This window comes from Barbatula barbatula (assembly GCF_947034865.1).
Source record: "Barbatula barbatula genome assembly, chromosome: 6".
NCBI classification, from domain to species: Eukaryota; Metazoa; Chordata; class Actinopteri; order Cypriniformes; family Nemacheilidae; genus Barbatula; species Barbatula barbatula.
The window spans coordinates 22,229,204-22,250,414 of NC_136765.1; the positions used below are offsets into that span (position 1 = coordinate 22,229,204).

The window sequence follows — 21,211 nt, forward strand, 5'->3', positions numbered from 1 at the left end:
ATCTTCCCACCTTCATTCCCAACATCCCAGCGACACTCATTCATACTGTCCGCTCCGGGTTCATACGAGCTGAATGTGTAGCTGCTAGTTACAATGACATGGGACAGAACAGCGCTGTTCTTTCTACAACTTTTCTGGACGCTTCATCATGTCACAGCCATTGAAAGAAAAGACATTTATCCCTATGGGCTGTTTTACGGCGATGTTGTTCTGCAAGAAGGAGACGATGAGACCTCCAATGTGATATTTCTGACCAAACCCATGTATTTCTATGAGGCGTCCTTTGACAATTTATATGTAAGTACATGCATGGCTTCCAAACGTCTGGTTTGCTTGTTTGTTGTGCTTACTTTTTTCTGCACTGTTTGGAAATGTAGATAAAAGCTTGTATAATGTTTATTTTTTATCTATATCGTATCATTTTGTATATAGTGAGAGAGAGAGAGAGATGTGGTGACTTTATAGATACATAGAGATACTAATACAAAACAACCATCATAAATATTTAGTTGTTGTTTATTTCGGAACTTAGAAACGTAAGTATTATAGTTTATTAAGTAACTTTCCATTTCAAGTTCTAGGAATATAAATACAACTTTATTACGAATCTGATTCATGGTTTTCTGTCTCTTGAATTGTTTTATTTGGCTGGTACCAGGTGGCCACCAATGGAATCATCTCAACCTCGGATCTTCCCATGGAGAAGCAGTATGTAGATGACGGCATCCCCACAGACTTCCCTGTCATCGCCCCCTTCCTGGCTGACATTGACACCAGTGAGGGAAAAGGATCCATCTACTACAGGCAGACGGAGTCCCCTACCGTGCTGGAGCGGGTGAAAGCGGATGTAAAAAAGGGCTTTCCAGACGCGGTCTTTACCCCTAACCATGCCTTCATCGCCACCTGGGAGAACGTGTCCGCTTACGAGGAAGTTTCCCGCAGCTCCAGCCCATCCAATCGGGTAAGAGATCTTCATGGAGTGATACCAAATGTGACCCTGAAGGTCTGGCATTACCCTGATCCCCCTTTAGGGCAGAGGTTATCAAAGCTGGTCATCTGTTGTCTATCCCAATTTGGTTCCACTCTTCTAATCTAATCTGAAACCTGGAGGGCATAAACACACAATACCGTCTCCTAATACCAGTTAATCTGTGTCCAAAACCCCTTAGCCTTCAATTTCACCCGCAATTCACATAAACTTGTGTTTAAGGTTTCAATCAAGCTAGTTGTAATAATACATAGAATGTTAACATGTGCAGACAAATAATCAGGGTTGTTGTCCTGGAATACATGGTTGATAAAAATCTATTTAATTGGTTATAGTAAAATTTTACTTTGCATAGTAAATGGCTGGTCTTCTATGAAATCTCTCATTTTAACACCATATGTTTAAAAAAAAAGTTTCGTGGATTGACAGAAATGCAATATAATTGACAGAGGTGTATAAATGACTTACGTTATGTTTTTTTTAAATACGTAAAGCCCTGGTCCCATCACATGGAATATGCCATGTTGTTTCTACAGTAGCCCAAAACAGACAAACTGCTCTTCAGAGCGTGTTTCATAAATATGTTATCTTCTTGGCAAACAAGTAAAAACATGACAACCTTAGTCCTGTGTCAGGGGTGAGCCGTTGGTTGCAATTCGCAACCTCACCGCTAGAGGCCGCTAAATTTCAGGCACTGGACCTTTAAGTCCAGGCAGCAGTATAAAGAGGTCTGTGGGTGTTTGAGATTTAAAAAAACACGCTGATGGTCACACTGGTGATTTCTAATGGCTATTCATCATGAATGGGCTTTTCTTTACTGGTGTATGTTTGGCCCTCTCGTCCAGTCCGCTGTGGATGGACAGCTGCAGGGTTCCTAGAGTATTATCATTTGTTATTCATTGGTTCCAGAAACACTTTTTTTTTCATAAGGACTCAAGTTTGTTTCCTGAATGCACATATCATAGTCCAGATGCAACATCATCTAGATTACTCACCACATTCATGATGTGCATTTTATGCTTGGCACTTTAAGCATTTAAAGAGAAAATTCTGTTATCAATAATTCACCCTTGTGTTACTCCAAACCTGTATATGCAGATCGCAAGAGAAGATATGTTGAAGACAGTTGCTAACCAAACAACTTCACCTCTCATTGACTTCCATTGTATGGCCGCAAAATTACATTTTTCCAAACATCCTATTCTGTGTTCCAAATAACAAGAAAGTCATACATGTTTTGACCGATGTGAGGGTGAACAAGTGATGACAGAATTTGTATTTTGGGGTGAACTATTAATCAAAGCACGAGACTAAGGCTAGGCTGTAAGAAATCTGTGGAGATTCCCAAAGCAGATTTAATAACCGTGACAAATTGGCTCAACTGGATTGGGCTCCCAATGGGAAGTCAAACCCCAGTCATTCTCCCTGACTCAGGAGTCCTGCCACTCTGCATGATCTCAACCGTGTTTACACTCTTAAGCAATGTTTGCTTACTAAATTTCACTTGATTGCAACAGAATAGATTTAAGCCACGGGGTTGTTTGTAGAAAGCACATCCTCGAGTTGATTTACTATGCTTCCGGTCGGTCTCTCCGTAGAGATTTTGGATAAGTTCAGGAGGTCCTCACGGTGGGAAACTCTCCATGATCCCTTGTGTTTTTTTGAATGAATCGTAGAGATTGGTACTGTCTCATATGCTTAGACTGAGCTTGAGTGGGTCCTTCTTTTTTTGGTACTATAACATCTTTAAACAATCTTGTTTATGGTTGTGTTTCTACAGTGTGGTCCTGCAGTTCGAATCTTGAAGCTGTAGGGATGGGTGAGGGGACTGGGCTGGTATTAGGCAGGCCGGGGCTCTCTGTAAGACAGATTTGAGGAATGGGGTGGGTGTCGATTATTAGTTGAGGTGATAGCTCAAATGGACAACTTGGAGTGCTAAACAGAGGAGAGGAATTTCACACACATCCTCTGTGTGTGTGTGTACGTGTGAGATGGGGGAGGGGGATGTGGGGTCATCTTTTGATATTTGTGCTAAAAAGACATATTTGTCTTTTAGAAAGTTGAACAAAAATGTACTTTAGGCACTCGAAGAATCTATAAACATTTACAAAATGCACTGACTATTTACAAATATTGTTTCAAAATGGTTTAGTTTTTGTGTTCCTGTATCTGGTAGAGCATTTAACAACACAAGCAAGCTTGACTGCACCGTAGGTCACTTTTGGATAAAAGCCTTTGCATAAATGCCAAATGCACGAATGTAAATGTATTCCTTTAATCTTTTTAGATATGCTCCGCCTCTGAAACCAATGTGGATTGACGTGACCAACACTATCATATTTTCAAATCCTTATCTTCATTATTTGTCCTATAGAAATTTTGTAACCCATTCTGTCCCCAGTAAATATTTGAAATATTATTTAACTATGTCCCATTTTGGGAGTAACGTATGTTAAAGACTCTAAATTGCAGAGGATATTGCATGGATTCAGAAATAAACCTTTCATTTAAACTCTTAAATCCCTTGGTCGATATAGTCAAGACTTTGGTCCTTGTAAAGTTTAAACCATGTTTTTCCTGTAGCTCAATGGTAAGAGCATGGTGTTACCATTGCCAAGGTCGTGGGTTTGATCCCAGTGGATTGCACATACTTACATTTAGGCATTTGGCAGACGCTTTTATCAAAAGCGACTTACATAGCATTATCCTATACATTTTACATTGGTATCTGGTGGTCGAACACACAACCTTGCGTTGTTAACGCAATGCTCTTAACACTGAGCTACAGGAAAGCTCAAGAAACAAATGTATAGGATAATGCAATGTAAGTCGCTTTGGATAAAAGCATCTGCCAAATCCGTAAATGTCTTTAGTGATGTGTTAGGTGTGAAAAACAACAGGAAGGGGTCAAAAAGTAGTATTAAAAAGTCTGACTTTTTTTGTAGGGGACATGTTTGGTGGGAACATGACTTTGTAAAATCAGAAACATATTTGAGTTCTAGTTGAAGTTCTAGACGGTAGAAATTGCAGATCATGTAAGCAGATAACTTGCCTGTTTTATCAAAATGCAATTCCATGCAGAGGTCAACCTCATATGTCAATATTTGGTTGTTTAAATAGTCATTGGAGGCCTCTCTTAAAGTTTTAAAGCATTTTTTTATGTTGAAAGCTGTCTATATACAAGTAAGTGACGCTTTCGGAATTTTCATTTCCATAACAGTCCCGTTTCCTCGTAAATGGGAACATGAAAAATGAAAATATAACTACAAGTACTACAAGAGCCATTCTTTCTCTATTTTGTTGTTTTTTTTGCATCTGGTTTGTACATTTTAATTGACAAATTTGCTTTTTGCATGTATATTCCCTTTTTAAAATAGAAAATGTGTATAGACGTTATGTTTCTGATGACTTGAAAATACAAAGTGATGGTTCAATATATTGGTATCAATAAAGTCTCTGAATGTTTATATTTCAAGTCTTGTCTAAACGTGTCCCAACACTGCTAATCGGAACTTGGTCTCAGATACATTTAGGAGGGTTTGCTTAAATATACTTTTTAGACTATTGATACATTGTTTACATGCAAGGCGATTTCTTCCACCCCTAGTATTTTCTTCGGGGCTTCACGAAATTCTGGGTAACTGGAACCCTAAGCGATGCTCTTCTCTTTCTATTCTTGTAGATGAACACATTCCAAGCAGTTATTGCATACAATGAGAAGGAAACCTACGCTCTCTTCCTTTACCCTGAGGATGGATTGCAGTTTTTTGGGACACGACCCAAAGAATCATACAATGTTGAAATTGAGCTTCCAGCTCGTGTGGGCTTCTGCAGAGGAGAGACGTCCTATTTCATGTTCTCACGTCAGGAGGGTCCGTACTACAGCTTCACCAGCAATGAGCAGTCCATCAAGAACCTTTATCAGTAAGTGAACCTGAATTTTAAATAGCATATTTATATCTAGGACTGTGCCTACATTTTAACATATTTCTCTCTCAAAATAACTCTTTTTTTCTTAATTCTTAGGAAGGGAAATACAGGAACGCCAGGAGTTTGGCTTTTTCACATTGGAAACAGCGAATCTTTCCAAAACATCGTTCTTCCACAAGATGAGGCCGTAGGTCACATCTTAAGCACAGCTCCCCCATTTATGATTGTCCAGTCGCCTGATGAGGAGTACCCAGATGAAGAGGATTATCATATAGACCCAGACTTCCAGGACTCCACCACAACAGAGTTTATCGAACCAGACCAGGACTCGTCTGATTTGGAGGTTCACAACCAGCAGACGTCCCTTAATAACTTGCCTCTTCAGCCTTCAGTTTCTGGTCCAGGAGATGTGCCTCAGCCAGAACCCCGTCATTTCCCCTCGGAGGACGTGACCCAGCCGCAGCGCCCGCTCCCGAAGCACGCCATCCTGCAGGTGTACCCGAACCGATTGATGGACGTCCCACCACACACCTCGGGTGGTCAAGTGTTCAGCGTTGAGGAAAAAGTCGACTTTGACTCTGAAGGTGCATTTGCCATTTTTATCAGCACTTCATGTATTTTGTCACTATCAGTAAGTTTGTTAAAGTATGAGAATGTAATCTATTATTTACTCTAAACCGAAAAATTTCAACACAACTTTTGTATCTGCAGTGATTCACTATTCCACCGATAATAAGGAAACCTGCGAACGCTTCCAAACGCAGTGCAGTCAGAATGCACACTGTACGGATTATTCCACCGGCTTCTGCTGTCACTGCATTGCAGGATTTTACGGCAATGGCCGACAATGCCTTCCAAACAGTAAGTGCATTAAAATGTGTGAACTTTGGGAAAACCTCTGGGAATATACGATCACCAAAAAAGCAGCAATTCAGGGAATGTGTGATGCTTCAAAAAAGTATTTCTAGGGATAAAAATGCTGATTTTGCAGATAAAATGTTGATTTGGTTGATGCACTTCAATCTGGTTCAAAAGACAGGTTTTTCCTGTCAGATTCGTCTCGCACCTCAAAACCTCGTGTGCATTTGCGTGCAATGTGGCTGCTAATTGTCTGTAATGGCGAACATTCCTGTTAACTTACTGTGGCGCAAAACACCGACAACTATTTCCACAGTCTGTTTTTATACTGGCTGAGGTTGCCATACAGATTTTGTGGGAGGAAATACTTGGGTTTTAAAAAAACGTTCTGACAGGAATTTCCTCGCGATTCTTTCAGCGGCCCGTATGAGGTTTCGGGAACAGGCAGTGACATCACATTGGCCACGTTCGACTCAAATGTACCTGTTAAGAACCATTGAAAGGCTTTTTGTGAAAGAAACCTCGAGCCCCGTTCCAAAGTGTTGCATCTGGCTGGGTGTGCTGAATGACAGACATTTGTGTCGGAGAGAAAATATTCAGTGGAAAAGCTTTATCAGCTGTCAGATATGCGTGTGTACAGGGCGAGCTTTGTGTGATGAAGGAGGGAGAGAGAGAGAGAGAGGGGTGGTGTAGAGGGAAAACCTGGCATGACAGATTTCTGCCTGGACAGTCTTGCCATTTTTGTCAGTGGGTCAGAAATATTCAACGTCCTGGCAACATTTTCTCAAAATTATATTAACATTACATTATAAATATACACAGATTTCCACCATTCTTGGGTGGTCTTGAAATGACGGAATAAATACAAAAAAGTGTAATGCATCCATTTGTCTTCTGTTTTCAGGTGCACCTCATCGAGTGAATGGAAAGGTCAGGGGGACCTTGACAGTGGGGGGCACTCCGTTGCAGCTGGACAGCATCGACCTGCACGCCTACATCGTGGTGGGCGATGGAAGGGCGTACACCGCTATCAGTGAAGTCCCAGAACCGGTGGGCTGGGCCCTGATGCCCGTGGCCCCCATCGGAGGTCTGTTCGGTTGGCTCTTTGCCCTGGAACTGCCTAACAGCCGTAATGGCTTCAGTATCACCGGTGAGGCCATCATGATCTCATCTTCTGCCTCTTTTATGATCTTGCCTGTTTGTTCAACATATGGCCTCCTGCTGAGAGATTTTCAGCACTGAGGTTTCCTTCCTGCTAATAGAGTCCCCCAGCATTTCTTAAGGGGCACGAGGGGTTGGTTTCAAGGCCCGTACTATTTACTCAACCCCCTCATCCCTAATTTAAGTCAGGTGCTCTGTGTTTTTACTTTGTATATTTTTTTCTTTTGGAGAAACCAAATGTTCATCAAGCACTACGAGCCTCAAAACCACCATCTGGATGTTATTTCACAGCTTAATGTTTGTTTGCTGTTTAATGTGTGAGCAATAACGCTGAGCTCAAAGAACCATTAAACACGTTGAATTACAAAGCACGATTTTTTCACAGGTGCTGAATTCATCCGGAGAGCCGACGTGACTTTCTATCCTGGTAACCAGCGTCTCAGCATCGTCCAGACGGCCACCGGTTTGGACACCCAGAACTACCTCAGTGTGGACACTCATTTAGATGGCAGTATACCCTTCATCCCTCCTGGTTCCACCGTACAGATGGAGCCATTTAAAGACTCTTACCAGTACTATCCTTCATGTAAGTCATTCTCTGCTTTAGAACCAAGCATTAGCATTTTTATTATGCATTTGCACCGCTGTTTAGCTATAAGGAATGATAACAGATCTACAAATCTGTACTCAGTCAATTGGCTGTTGGAAGCCAAAAGTCTAGCTTTTAAGAATGAATTAACATTGAAAAAACCACAGGCTACTTTTCCTGTCTGCTGTATTTCCTTTCATAGGAAACCCTGTCTGAAGTTGGTGCACCCTAAAGAGATGTTTTTTTAATGTTGGTGTGCACTTAGAGTCTGACAACAGGTTTTCATGGGCATTATATTGAAGCCACAGTCATTGTAGTTTTGTTTTCAGTTTTATTGTAGTTTATTCACTTTTTTAATTAATAATACTATCATTCATATATTTTTACTTATATTTTTGCTGTGCTTTTGTCATTTTTTATCTATTTATTTTGCTGTATCAGATTAATTAATTAATTTATTTATTTTAGCTTGTTTCGTTTTTTTTTTCGGTCAAAAACTTTAGTGCCTTAACTTAAACTTATTTCAGTTTATTTCTGAGACAACATTTCAAATTTTCATTCATTTAAATTTTTCAGGTAATGTTTAGGCCAACATTTAATTTGACTTCAAAAACAGACATGTTAAAACATTTTAGTACACTATAGTAACCTCAATTGAAGCCCACAATGGCAAAAAAATTTGTGTGTTATTTGCCGTCATTTATTTTTCGTCTACTTTCTTTCCATTTGCAGTGATAACTTCCACGTCGGTGCGTGAGTTCACGGTCGTTTCTGCTGAGAATGGAGCAGAGACCTTCACTCTCCAGGTCAAACAGAACATCACGTACAGAGACTGCAGTCACAGACCCCGCAGCCGTCTCCAAACGCAAGAGTTGAGAATAGAACGCATATTTGTTATGTTCGTTAAAGAGGAGCGGATCCTTCGATACGCCATCACCAACAAGATCGGCCCTGTTGGAGGTAGGTTTGCAACACAGGCTCTGGGTATAAACGTCCTGCTGAAAATTCAAGAATAACTGTTATTTTATTCATTAAATCAAATAACGTTTGTCCCTGAATGCGCAGCTCAAAATTTATGAATCACGTGAAACATGGGACAGTAGATCCCAGGATTACTGTAACGGCGTGTTAACATATTCTAGTGTAAAAATTGCATCTGTTGTTTATTTTGGCTTCTTGGATTTCTGTTTTCACGTGTGTTAAATCTACAATATCCTCCAATGAAACGGAGCACTTTACACGGTGCATGCCCCCTTGCATATGGCCTCTTCCTTCGTTTATACCGCCCCTCATTTTTGGAATAGTTTCTTTATTAACTCGCTGATAGACATAGCAATGAGACGTCTGGCTTTCACACGGGGCTTATATTTGGCTCAAATCCCATCATGCAAATAGGAGAACCACCCTGAACCACCTGCTGCATTCTACCACCGCCTGGCATTAGACCCGACTGCACTTAAAATGAACTGCGTCTGTGAAGCGATACCACTGTTGGGCTAGTATTTTATGGAGCTGGTGTTAGTAAGAAACCCCTTTAATCCTGCGAGTTCCCTTATGGAATAAATCAAAGGTTTCTATTTTAACCTATGGTTTTATGTCCTTGTAAGGCAGAGTTGTTCCCGTGAGAGGGTTTAATGGGACAGCTTTGTGGTTTCTATGACTGTGCGGTTCCTGTTGCTGTAGATGTTGACTTTAAGATGATAAGTGAGGCTGGAAGGAGCATTTCCCCAGCTGTTTTGTATCTAGTTTGTAGTCGGAATAATATCGTATCCTAGGACCTTTGGATCAAATGACTCCGTCCTCAAAACCTGACGTGACCTTCCTTTCCTCGGTAGCCAAGCGATATGACTGCACCATCACGCATTCGATATTTTAAGTCCATCTACTCGACTTCAGAAAAGTTGTTTGTGACATGAATGCAAATCGGAGTGTACAATCCCTTTCAGCTGTTATTGTTTTGCTTTCTTGGTATTCCTCATGGCAAATTTTCATTTCGGAGGAATAGTAACCAAGTGATTTTGTGGGAAACGAAAAACTTCCCGGAATCCCTGTACCCAAGAGATCCATGCATCTCCTTCCACACTGACCCTGGTTGAGGCCGGACAACACAGCTGTCACTGTCTGTTTGAGATTGACATTAAGTAATGTAATTAGGCCAGTGGTGACACTTCATCAGATCTGTTGACAAGGATATTAGATTAGAGCGAGGTACATTCATGGATCACATTCACACGCTGGTATACTGTATATCACCTTGAGATGTCCTGCTGAAGTGGTTTATGTTGCTGTGAATGCAATACCATACCAGCGTATTATTTCCTGAATTACTCGCCCTCCAATTGTTCCAATCCGGTATACATGTCATACAGATATTTAGAAGAATGTTAGCAACGTTCAGATTTCTGGGGCACCATTGACTACCATAGTAGAAAGTTCTGTTGAACACACAAAAGAAAATATTATGAACAATTTGGGAAAGGATCAGTTTTAGGGAACCTTTAATGGTGCCCCAGAATCTCAGTTGTTCAACAGGACAAAGAAATGTACACAGGATTGGAACAGCTTGAGGTCGAGTATTTCACAACTGCATTTTCATTTTTGGGTGAACTATCCCTTTAACATGTACATATTTCATAGATTGTTTTTCATACACAGCTATTAATACTATCACAAACAAACTATCAGAATTGTCAGGTTTTGCTCACTTCGTTCTCACTTAATACACGCACGGTTTGTTTTGGTATCTTTGTAGGGACTTGCCATAGACTGCTTTTGTTTTTACACTGACCTAATGGTGTTTTCTGTCCTCTACTTCCAACCTCACCCTCGCAGAAACCCTTTTACATTTTTACGTGCTCAAATTAGCTTAACATTGTATGTGTTTAATCCATTTCACTTGTAGGGACCACTGGCTTATCACTACAATACATGTGAATCTCAGGCTCTACTATTCATAGACAAACAAAACCAAACACACTATATAAGCACTATTTATCATTAAAATGCTATTAAAACAATTAAGAAAAGTTCAATACTGTGCAGAATATACATGATATGCTACCAAAATAGTATGTGTAGTGTGTAAGTATGCTTTTATAAATAGCCTCACAGTCATTTCTGATCAGCTGTTATTTAAAGGTCTGAGATGTGGAGATACCGATGGAGTCTAAAGCAGCTGTTGTCATGTTTAAAACCCTATTCAGACTATATTCGCTTACACTGGTGTTGATGTGCGGTATTTGCATTATGTGTTGCAGTATTTGTAATGGCCTTATTTAGTGGCGGTGACCACTTCAAAAGTTCTAACAAGTAGGTTTCACTTTATTAAAGAGAAAATGTTGGCTCTAAACACCTACTAACATAAGTTTATCGTGTGTGTTTTGTCCTGCTTGTGACAGCGGTTTCCCACCTGGTTTGTCTTCCCCCGTCGTCCCCTTAAAGTCCGCCCCACCGGTCTATCACTGTCCCTTTAATTAGCACCAAGTTAAAAGAACCAGGGACCCCCCTCCTGCCCACTTTGGCAACGTTTGTCTTCGGGTTTTTCTCCACCTTCCCTGTGGAGTCACTTTGAAGGGGACCGTCTCTCTCATTCTCTCTCGCTCAAACAAAAGTCTTCCTGTCTGCCTTTGATAATTTGCTAAATTGGTCTCTGGCTTGAGGGGAGTAAATCAAGCCGTTTTTAATGCGTGATGAGTAGGCGTTTGGTGGGGGTGAAGGCAGTCAGGATGGCCCAAGGGTCTCGGCAATGGATCCCTCATGCTCGTCCGTATGGGCCCGGTTGAAGACGTTCTGTAATGTCGTCTGTCTTGTAATGCAGTACACTTGGTGGTCGGTCCTAATGGTGTGTGAACCACCTTCAGTTTTACGACTCTTTGAAAGGTGTTTTCCAGGTCAAGTGCTTTGACCCCCAAGGTCACTTGAGAAAGGATTGACCATTTGAAGCGACGGCTTCACACCTCTCCATATGTTAACACATGAATGCGCATTTACACACATTACTCAGTGTCTGCAAGCCGTCTGCGGTTCCATAACATCACTCGGATCATGTCTGGTCTTGATATATCAGCGTCCTTTAGTTTTCCCTCAGTTTTTTTGGAAGAGGTCTTATGGGATTCTGTGACAGCTGGAGTGACTCAAGCAAACATGCATCTGTGAGTCATATTTCCAGTGCGTGTTCCCCATTGTGGTAGTGAAACCCGGCAGGGTTAAAGGAACAGTTCACCCAAAAATGAAATTCTGTCATCATTTACTCACCCTCAATTTGTCCCAAATCTGTATACATTTATTTGTTGTGATGAACACAGAGAAAGATATTCGGAAGAATGATTGTAACCAAACAGTTCTTGGCCACCATGGACTGCCTTATTGAGAAAAATAGCTGACGGTTTCATCGGACTCACGTGCGCCTGACCCCAGTTAACTTCCGGTTTGTGTTTGGCTAATGTCTAATAATATAACCATTTATATTTTATTTAATTTCTGTTAATATTAATTTGTATTATTATTTTACTGTATAATAATTGTATTAAACAAACAATTTGTTGAATGTGTCCTGTAGTTTGGTCGCATTTAAACAAACCGTATGGTACATTGACATCTAGCGGTTGAGCTTGGTATCGCAGTGTAAATACAAAATACTGGAGAGGCAAGTTTAGCCAAGTAACGGTTCTTCTAAGTTAGTTGTGGCCTGGGGGTTAGAGAGTTGGGCTTGTGATCAGAAGGTTGCTGGTTCAAATCTCAGTGCCCAGCAGGTCATGACTGAAGGACCCTTGAGTAAGGCACCTTACCCCTGATTGCTTGTAAGTCGCTTTGGATAAGAGGCGTCTGCCAAATGAATAAATGTAATGTAAAGGTTCTCGATTGTTTTTTTTAAATAATCGACAGGCACTTCATTGTTTGTGCATGTGTACCGGAAGTTAAATTGGGGGTCACAAGATGGCGGTAACGTTTGTTTATGTTAAGATAAAACCGTCTATAAATGTCTTTGTTCTGTTGAACACAAAAGAAGATTATTTGAAGAATGAAGGAAAGCAAACCGTTCTGGACACTTGACTACCATTCTCATTTTTCCTGCTGGCCAAGAAATGTTTGGTTATAAGCAGAGAAATTCTGTATATATAGATTTGGAACAACTCGAGGGTGATTAAATGATGAATTTACATTTCCAAATTTCCATTTTTTTTGTGATTTTTCTTACTTACCGTTTCTCCATTTCCACAGCTGGAGACCCAGAGCCAGAAAACCTAAACCCCTGTTACACCGGAAACCATGACTGTGACACAACAGCGCAGTGCGTGCCAGGCGAGGGACAGCTGTTCACATGCCAGTGCGCAACAGGTTACGGAGGAGACGGTCGCAACTGTTACGGTAAGAGACTTTAAATGTAAATATCTTCTTTATATCTTCCTTCTTCCCGAACACGCACGCATAAGCTGTAAATTCAAGTTCTGGTCCTTGACAGCGTGTTTAACATGTCGAGGATCTGGAGTGCTTTGAGAATAAGCTAGCACCACACCATCATTACAGTCGTGCATCTGCGTAACATCAGCATTACGGTTTGAACATGAGTGGGGTCATCACCGCCGTACATTAGCACGACCAGCCGTTTGTCATCCGATGAGTCAGACACAAAGTGGAGGAAACCCAGGGTCTTTTCTCGGTCTGATGTCTCTCATCTTCTCCCTCCCACTGATATAGAGCCATATGACACGAAAGGCTAGACACAAACAAAGACGTCGCTGTGGCACACGAGCAGTGACCACATCCTCAGCTGTTTGTTGGGGGGCCCTCTGATGTTTCCTTGGTTTTATATTATCACTCATTTCAATGTTTTTTTTACCTTTAAACATTTGTAATTGTCAGATTTCCAGATCTTTTTAATGATTCAGTCAAAAGGATTTGATGTTGTAAATCAATTTCTTTAGGAATATTTTTGGTATATACAGTATATATATATATATACATATATACATCATTACATTTTTGTAATAGACTTCAATTCACAAGTTCCTTATATAGCTGTGTATGTGACAAATAAAAATGTAGAATCTTGGTAACAATACTGTGAATATATCGTTTATATATATATAACTGAAAGTGATAAATTAAAACGTTAATAATGATTGACCAATATTGTCTTTTAAATGGCTGATATGAAAGTTACTTTTATAGAATATTTACATATTTACTGAAATCTTAGTTTTATAGATTAAAGATCAACATAAAATACTTTCATTCAATAAATTAAAAAAGTACATAATTACAATTAAAGTACCTGTATATAAAATATTTTCATATTAATTATATGCAGTGTTGAGGCTTCTAGATTAGTTAACATTTATAAAGAAGGAATAAACGTTCTTCGTTTTTATGACCAATCACTACGGAAATACACTGTTAAAAAATAAAGGTGCTTAAAAAGTTCAAAAACACAGATTCCATAGATGAACAACTTTTTTGTAATATGAAGAACCTTTTTTCGCCACAAAGAACCTTTTGTAAAACAGAAAGGTTCTTCAGATGTTAAAGGTTCCAAAAAAACCTTTTGATGCACTTTTTTTATAGAGTGTAGATTAGATTCTCTCTCTGTACACTCAAAGGCAATGTGTTTGGTTACTTGTGTGTTTAGAGCCAGAATGTTTCTATTAGAGGATAATTGCATCACCTGTCTCAACTTTATTACTTCACAGAAGATAATAAAGGGGGTCAAGAAAAGAGAGCAGAGAAAAATCACGAATGAAAAAAGGGTGGGGGGGACGTGTTGTGGATTTTTACCCTCCCTGTAATTAGCAATGATCAAAACCAGGTCTCCTGCTGTCCGGCCCACTAACCCACCCGAGCCTCGGGCCTGTTCTCACGCACCCCGACAGAGACGAGACCCCCGCTGCGTCTTTTTGTCATCACAAATGTCAGCATCTTAGGGCATGGTTTATCTCTCCAGCACCTGAAGACGTGCTTGATGGACACCGTAACACCTCAGACAGCTTGCGCATGCCCAACGTCTCAAAAAGTACTTAAGGATAACTGGACCTTAACTAAATGCTTTCTTTTTAATTGTAGATGTTGACGAGTGTGAAGAAGGCCTGAACTCATGTGGTGCTCACTCTCAATGTGTCAACCTGCCCGGAAGCCATCGCTGTCAGTGTGAAAGCGGATTTGACGGACGAACATGTCAGGGTAAGAGATTTCCTCATGACCTCTTCCTCGGTTCAACCACCAACATTCCAGTGTGGTTTGCCTTCACGTGTTTTTTATATGTACACATTTGGCAGACAGTTTTATCCTTAGACTGTCAATGCAAGGTATACATTTGGTCAGTATTTAAGTTTCCTGGGATTCCTGTATTTGTATCTGTGACCCTGGTGTTGCTTGCACCGTGTTTCCCTGTTGAGCAACAAGCATAATGTTGCTCAGCTGTTGGGTTGAAACCATGTATTTTGAAAACCCAAAACTTTGCAGGAAATGGTATTAACACTTTATCTTTTAAATATCTACATCACTGTCTCTATTTAAAACTTTTCAATATACAATAAACATACAAACCAGAGGCCAATAGTAATGATTTATGAAAAAAAACACAAAATATGGAGATACAAGGTTTCTGCCTGATATGGCAACCATATTAATGAAAAAAAGCAATTTTTTAAATGGAACTGAAACTGAAAGAATTATCTTTCTTCATAGTCACAGATCTTAAATCGAAAGTTCGCCAAAAATAAAAATTCTGTCATCATTTACTCCCCCTCTTGTCATTTCAAACCTGTATTGCTTTCTTTCTTACGCAAAACACAAAAGAAGATATTTTGAAAAATGTTGATAACAGAAAACCGTCGGTCTCCATTGACTTGCATGGGTTTTGCGTCCATACAATGGAGGTCAATACAGACCAACGGTTTTTGGTGACCGACATTTTTCAAAATGTCTTCTTTTGTGTTCTGCAGGAGAAAAAAGTCACACCGGTTAAAAATGACAACAGGGTCAGTTGATGATGACAGAATTTTTTTACTTTTCCTTTAAAAGCTGCAATCTGTAACGTTTTTTGGTTGAGAATAAACCAAATTCAGATAAAGAAGTTCAAAACTGTCTCCATAATTCAACCTGATTCACAACGCAAAGCTTATAATAATGATTTTTTATATACATTTATGTTAAACAATGTAGCATCTTCATGTGTATTGTAATAAGTGTGTAGCACTCAGTATACATTCTGAACAACGCTATTGATACTGTACTGTACCCTGATCAGCAATTAATGTGTGTGATTCATGCTGAGTTGTGTTTTCTCAGTGGGATGTGAAGTGTTACAGAGGCTGAATGCTGGCAAAAATCCAGTCGGAGGCAGGGGTAACCAGAGATGTTTTTGGAGTTTTTTTTTTAAACAATGACCCAATGTCCTCTTTTGGGGAATGTGCGTAGGAGACTCGCAGCTGAAGAACATGGGGGGGGGGGTCAGAGGACAGTTAACTCTTCGCCTTCCTGTTTAGCTCTCATGACTACAGCAGAGGATTGTGGGAGCTTGAAGCTTTCGCGCTAGAGTTATAGAGGGAGAAAATGACTCAGAAGCACAACCTAAAAATGTGGTTAGGGTTGGAGTTATGCAGTCATATCTTCTGCTGGGATGTTTGGTTGCGTTGGTTGACTTACAGAATAAGTTGTTGTTTGTGCAGATGTGGATGAGTGTCGTGACCAGCCGTGCCACGCCCAGGCCTTGTGTTCCAATGCTCCGGGATCTTTCTATTGCCAGTGCCAACCCGGATTTCACGGAGACGGTTTCCAGTGCTATCCCGAGAACGGTACGGCCAAATCTGATGTTTGTGCATTGAATGACTTGGATTTTCTGTATAAAAGCAAAACCGAAGCATTTACGTCAAATCAATGTCATGCATTTTAGATGCTCCAGACGGAAACACATTTCGTTAATCGTGTTTATTACTCTCATCTTCAAATGTCCTGTAATAAAATGTCAAGGTGTCTCTTTTACATAGAGGGTCGTCCCAAGACGCAGTGTGAGCATCACAGAGACAGTGCTCAGGGTGGATCAGATGTTTTTTCTTTGGAAGGAGCCTTCGTTCCTCAGTGTGATGAGGAGGGTCAGTACAGATCACTGCAGTGTCACGGCTCCACAGGTCACTGCTGGTGTGTGGACAGTTTGGGCCGTGAAAGAGCGGGCACACGCACGCCACCTGGAAGCCCCCCGAGAAACTGTGATGAGACGGGTAAGGGATAAAATTACAGGAAATGAAATTAAATGGCTGGAGATGTGAGGCCTGTAGTGCGGATTTATAGATTTATTTTAGGGGTTTTAAATAATGCTTCTGATATTGTTTCTGAAAATTTGAGGAAGATGTGATCTATACTCTCCATACTGAAAAACATCCATTCACAAGCATATGTAATGCACCATGCTTCGACAAACGAAATGATGAGCAATATTTTCCTTTACAAATGAACATTATATAAATAAACATTGTGTTTTGTCTCTTTTGTGTGTTCCAAGTTCCTGTCCGTCCCAAAACCCGGTGTGAGCATCACAGAGACGGTGCTAAGGGTGGATCAGATGGTTTGCCTTTGATAGGAGCGTTCGTTCCTGAGTGTGATGAGGAGGGTCAGTACAGATCACAGCAGTGTCACGGGTCCACAGGTCACTGCTGGTGTGTGGACAGTACAGGACAGGAGAGACCGGGTACACGCAGACCTCCTGGAAGCTTACGGACAAACTGTGATGAGCCGGGTAAGAGATGAGTTACAGGAAGTGAATGTGTTTGAAATGGAGAGTTTTGTGCACATGCCAGATTCCTTTCTGAAAAGTTGCAGATTTTAGGGGATCCAACAATTACACAACTGTATAATGAACAGTATTTGCCTTTGTAAAATTTGATAAATGATGTCCAGATAATCAGATTGGGAAATAACATTGTGTTTTGTCTCTTTTGTGCGTTCCAAGTTCCTGTCCGTCCCAAAACCCGGTGTGAGCATCACAGAGACGGTGCTAAGGGTGGATCAGATGGTTTGCCTTTGATAGGAGCGTTCGTTCCTGAGTGTGATGAGGAGGGTCAGTACAGATCACAGCAGTGTCACGGGTCCACAGGTCACTGCTGGTGTGTGGACAGTACAGGACAGGAGAGACTGGGTACACGCAGACCTCCTGGTAGCCCATCGACAAACTGTGATGAGCCGGGTAAGAGATGAGTTACAGGAAGTGAATGTGTTTGAAATGGAGAGTTTTGTGCACGTGCCAGATTCCTTTCTGAAAAGTTGCAGATTTTAGGGGATCCAACAATTACACAACTGTATAATGAACAGTATTTGCCTTTGTAAAATTTGATAAATGATGTCCAGATAATCAGATTTGGAAATAACATTGTGTTTTGTCTGTTTCGTGCATTCCAAGTTCCTGTCCGTCCCAAAACCCGGTGTGAGCATCACAGAGACAGTGCTCAGGGTGGATCAGATGGTTTGCCTTTGATAGGAGCGTTCGTTCCTGAGTGTGATGAGGAGGGTCAGTACAGATCACAGCAGTGTCACGGGTCCACAGGTCACTGCTGGTGTGTGGACAGTACAGGACAGGAGAGACTGGGTACACGCAGACCTCCTGGAAGCTTACGGACAAACTGTGATGAGCCGGGTAAGAGATGAGTTACAGGAAGTGAATGTGTTTGAAATGGAGAGTTTTGTGCACATGCCAGATTCCTTTCTGAAAAGTTGCAGATTTTAGGTGATCCAACAATTACACAACTGTATAATGAACAGTATTTGCCTTTGTAAAATTGGATAAATTATGTCCAGATAATCAGATTTGGAAATAACATTGTGTTTTGTCTCTTTTGTGCGTTCCAAGTTCCTGTCCGTCCCAAAACCCGGTGTGAGCATCACAGAGACGGTGCTCAGGGTGGATCAGATGGTTTGCCTTTGACAGGAGCGTTCGTTCCTGAGTGTGATGAGGAGGGTCAGTACAGATCACAGCAGTGTCACGGGTCCACAGGTCACTGCTGGTGTGTGGACCGTACGGGACAGGAGAGACCGGGTACACGCAGACCTCCTGGAAGCTTACGGACAAACTGTGATGAGCCGGGTAAGAGATGAGTTACAGGAAGTGAATGTGTTTGACATGGAGATGTGAGGGCCTTGATGTGGATTTAAAGGTTTAATTTTGATGAAATTGGATTAATTTTATATTAACTTCAAGAGTTAATGTGAATGCATAATGTTTCTTGTGAACACATGCAAGAATTATGTCTAGATATTTACAATTCATCAGTCACCTGTCAAATCAATCTGTGACATTTCTGGTGATTTTGAAAAGAGACAGAAAACACAGGAGGTCATCTTTCATGTTTGAAATAACATTTCTAAATATTAGTTCTCAATCACTTGTCTTAATACTTTTTAAGAGACATCAATTGCTACTTAGCAAGCTTCATTGGGACGAATTCCAGATGCTTATTCAGTCAAGGCTTAAAGGTTTCTGGGAAAACAAGCCCTAAGAATTTGAGGAGGAAAGATCCATCTCTAAATTAAAAACACTCATTCAGCTGTCAAGCTGTAATGCGATTCTCTTCATTCTGATGTAGGACATTGATGCATTCCTCTCTAAAATGTTGAGGTCTTTTATATATATATATATATATATATATATATATAATGCAATATGCTTCAACAAACAATACGATTAACAATATTTGCCTTAGCAAAACATTATCTTGGCAAATTATAAAAAAAATTATATGAGATTAAAGTGTCCATGGGTGTAATAAGAGGGTTTAAGAATAACATTGTTTTTGTGTATTCCAAGTTCCTGTCCGTCCCAAAACCCGGTGTGAGCATCACAGAGACGGTGCTAAGGGTGGATCAGATGGTTTGCCTTTGATAGGAGCGTTCGTTCCTGAGTGTGATGAGGAGGGTCAGTACAGATCACAGCAGTGTCACGGGTCCACAGGTCACTGCTGGTGTGTGGACAGTACAGGACAGGAGAGACTGGGTACACGCAGACCTCCTGGAAGCCCATCGACAAACTGTGATGAGCCGGGTAAGAGATGAGTTACAGAAAGTGAAAGTGTTACAATGGAGAGTTTTGTAGACGCATGCCAGATTCCTTTCTGAAAAGTTGCAGATTTTAGGTGATCCAACAATTACAAAACTGTATAATGAACAGTATTTGCCTTTGTAAAATTTGATAAATGATGTCCAGATAATCAGATTTGGAAATAACATTGTGTTTTGTCTCTTTTGTGTGTTCCAAGTTCCTGTCCGTCCCAAAACCCGGTGTGAGCATCACAGAGACGGTGCTAAGGGTGGATCAGATGGTTTGCCTTTGATAGGAGCGTTCGTTCCTGAGTGTGATGAGGAGGGTCAGTACAGATCACAGCAGTGTCACGGGTCCACAGGTCACTGCTGGTGTGTGGACAGTACAGGACAGGAGAGACCGGGTACACGCAGACCTCCTGGTAGCCCATCGACAAACTGTGATGAGCCGGGTAAGAGATGAGTTACAGGAAGTGAATGTGTTTGAAATGGAGAGTTTTGTGCACATGCCAGATTCCTTTCTGAAAAGTTGCAGATTTTAGGTGATCCAACAATTACACAACTGTATAATGAACAGTATTTGCCTTTGTAAAATTTGATAAATGATGTCCAGATAATCAGATTTGGAAATAACATTGTGTTTTGTCTCTTTTGTGCGTTCCAAGTTCCTGTCCGTCCCAAAACCCGGTGTGAGCATCACAGAGACAGTGCTCAGGGTGGATCAGATGGTTTGCCTTTGATAGGAGCGTTCGTTCCTGAGTGTGATGAGGAGGGTCAGTACAGATCACAGCAGTGTCACAGGTCCACAGGTCACTGCTGGTGTGTGGACAGTACAGGACAGGAGAGACCGGGTACACGCAGACCTCCTGGAAGCTCACGGACAAACTGTGATGAGCCGGGTAAGAGAGCCATTTACCAAACCTTGTGTGATGTGTTCAATTTGAATGGTTAAGTAATTGTATCAATACTGATAGAAAGCAGCAAAATCGCAGCCAAACATCATTTTATTTAGATAGGCCTACTCTGAGCGACACAAATATAAACCTTAAGACTTGCTAGGCTGGTTACAACACTAAGTTTATTTACTGTATATGCAAGGTATACATGTTTAGGATGCATGACATGTTTTCGATGATCGACGTCTGTTTTTAATGTAATAATGCTGCTCGCAAAGTTGGCATTCTAATTTGCTAAGTAGTTTCCCATCATGTGTAAGTGATCAGTGTAATCTCTAGCAGACCTCAAAGAGTCCGGCCTGGTCTGTGTTGTGTGAGATTGTAGAGCAGAAAAAAAGCTGAGCCGTTTGGACATCTCAACTCCGTCAATGAATGTGTTCCATTCCACCGCAGTTACAAATGCCTCCTATTTCTGCTTCTCTGTCGTTCTGCCAAAAACGAACAAGATGCAAATCTGCTTTTGATATACTGAAATAAACTGGGAAAAGAAGCAAATTACACGAATAAACTTGCATGTACAGTAGTTCTGTTGACAGGATATTAGAGTTTACTCGGTACAATCTGGTTGGTTCGGTGGGACAGAATTGGAGAATTACAAAGCATTCAGGTAGATTTTATCAGTATGTGTGTTCCCTGGAGATCGAACACATGACCTGACCCAATCTACCAGTTCACTTTGAATGGAAACACTGGTGAAATCCAAATTTG

The 21,211-nt window shown here is 40.9% G+C and overlaps 1 protein-coding gene across 1 annotated transcript in view; it reads left to right on the forward strand.

The window, feature by feature from the left end:
* The window catches only part of nid2a (nidogen 2a (osteonidogen)), a 26,204-nt gene continuing 4,993 nt past the window's right edge, over positions 1-21,211 (forward strand). Inside the window, exons 1-19 of the mRNA XM_079458579.1 lie at positions 1-297; positions 659-961; positions 4,671-4,912; positions 5,015-5,502; positions 5,630-5,779; positions 6,681-6,926; positions 7,323-7,523; positions 8,259-8,486; positions 12,747-12,893; positions 14,586-14,702; positions 16,193-16,318; positions 16,511-16,741; positions 17,023-17,256; positions 17,470-17,703; positions 17,917-18,150; positions 18,364-18,597; positions 19,318-19,551; positions 19,766-19,999; positions 20,213-20,446. Of these exons, the coding sequence (XP_079314705.1) occupies positions 94-297; positions 659-961; positions 4,671-4,912; positions 5,015-5,502; positions 5,630-5,779; positions 6,681-6,926; positions 7,323-7,523; positions 8,259-8,486; positions 12,747-12,893; positions 14,586-14,702; positions 16,193-16,318; positions 16,511-16,741; positions 17,023-17,256; positions 17,470-17,703; positions 17,917-18,150; positions 18,364-18,597; positions 19,318-19,551; positions 19,766-19,999; positions 20,213-20,446 (4,321 nt within the window). The 5' untranslated portion in view covers positions 1-93. The remainder of the gene's footprint in view (positions 298-658; positions 962-4,670; positions 4,913-5,014; positions 5,503-5,629; positions 5,780-6,680; positions 6,927-7,322; positions 7,524-8,258; positions 8,487-12,746; positions 12,894-14,585; positions 14,703-16,192; positions 16,319-16,510; positions 16,742-17,022; positions 17,257-17,469; positions 17,704-17,916; positions 18,151-18,363; positions 18,598-19,317; positions 19,552-19,765; positions 20,000-20,212; positions 20,447-21,211) is intronic.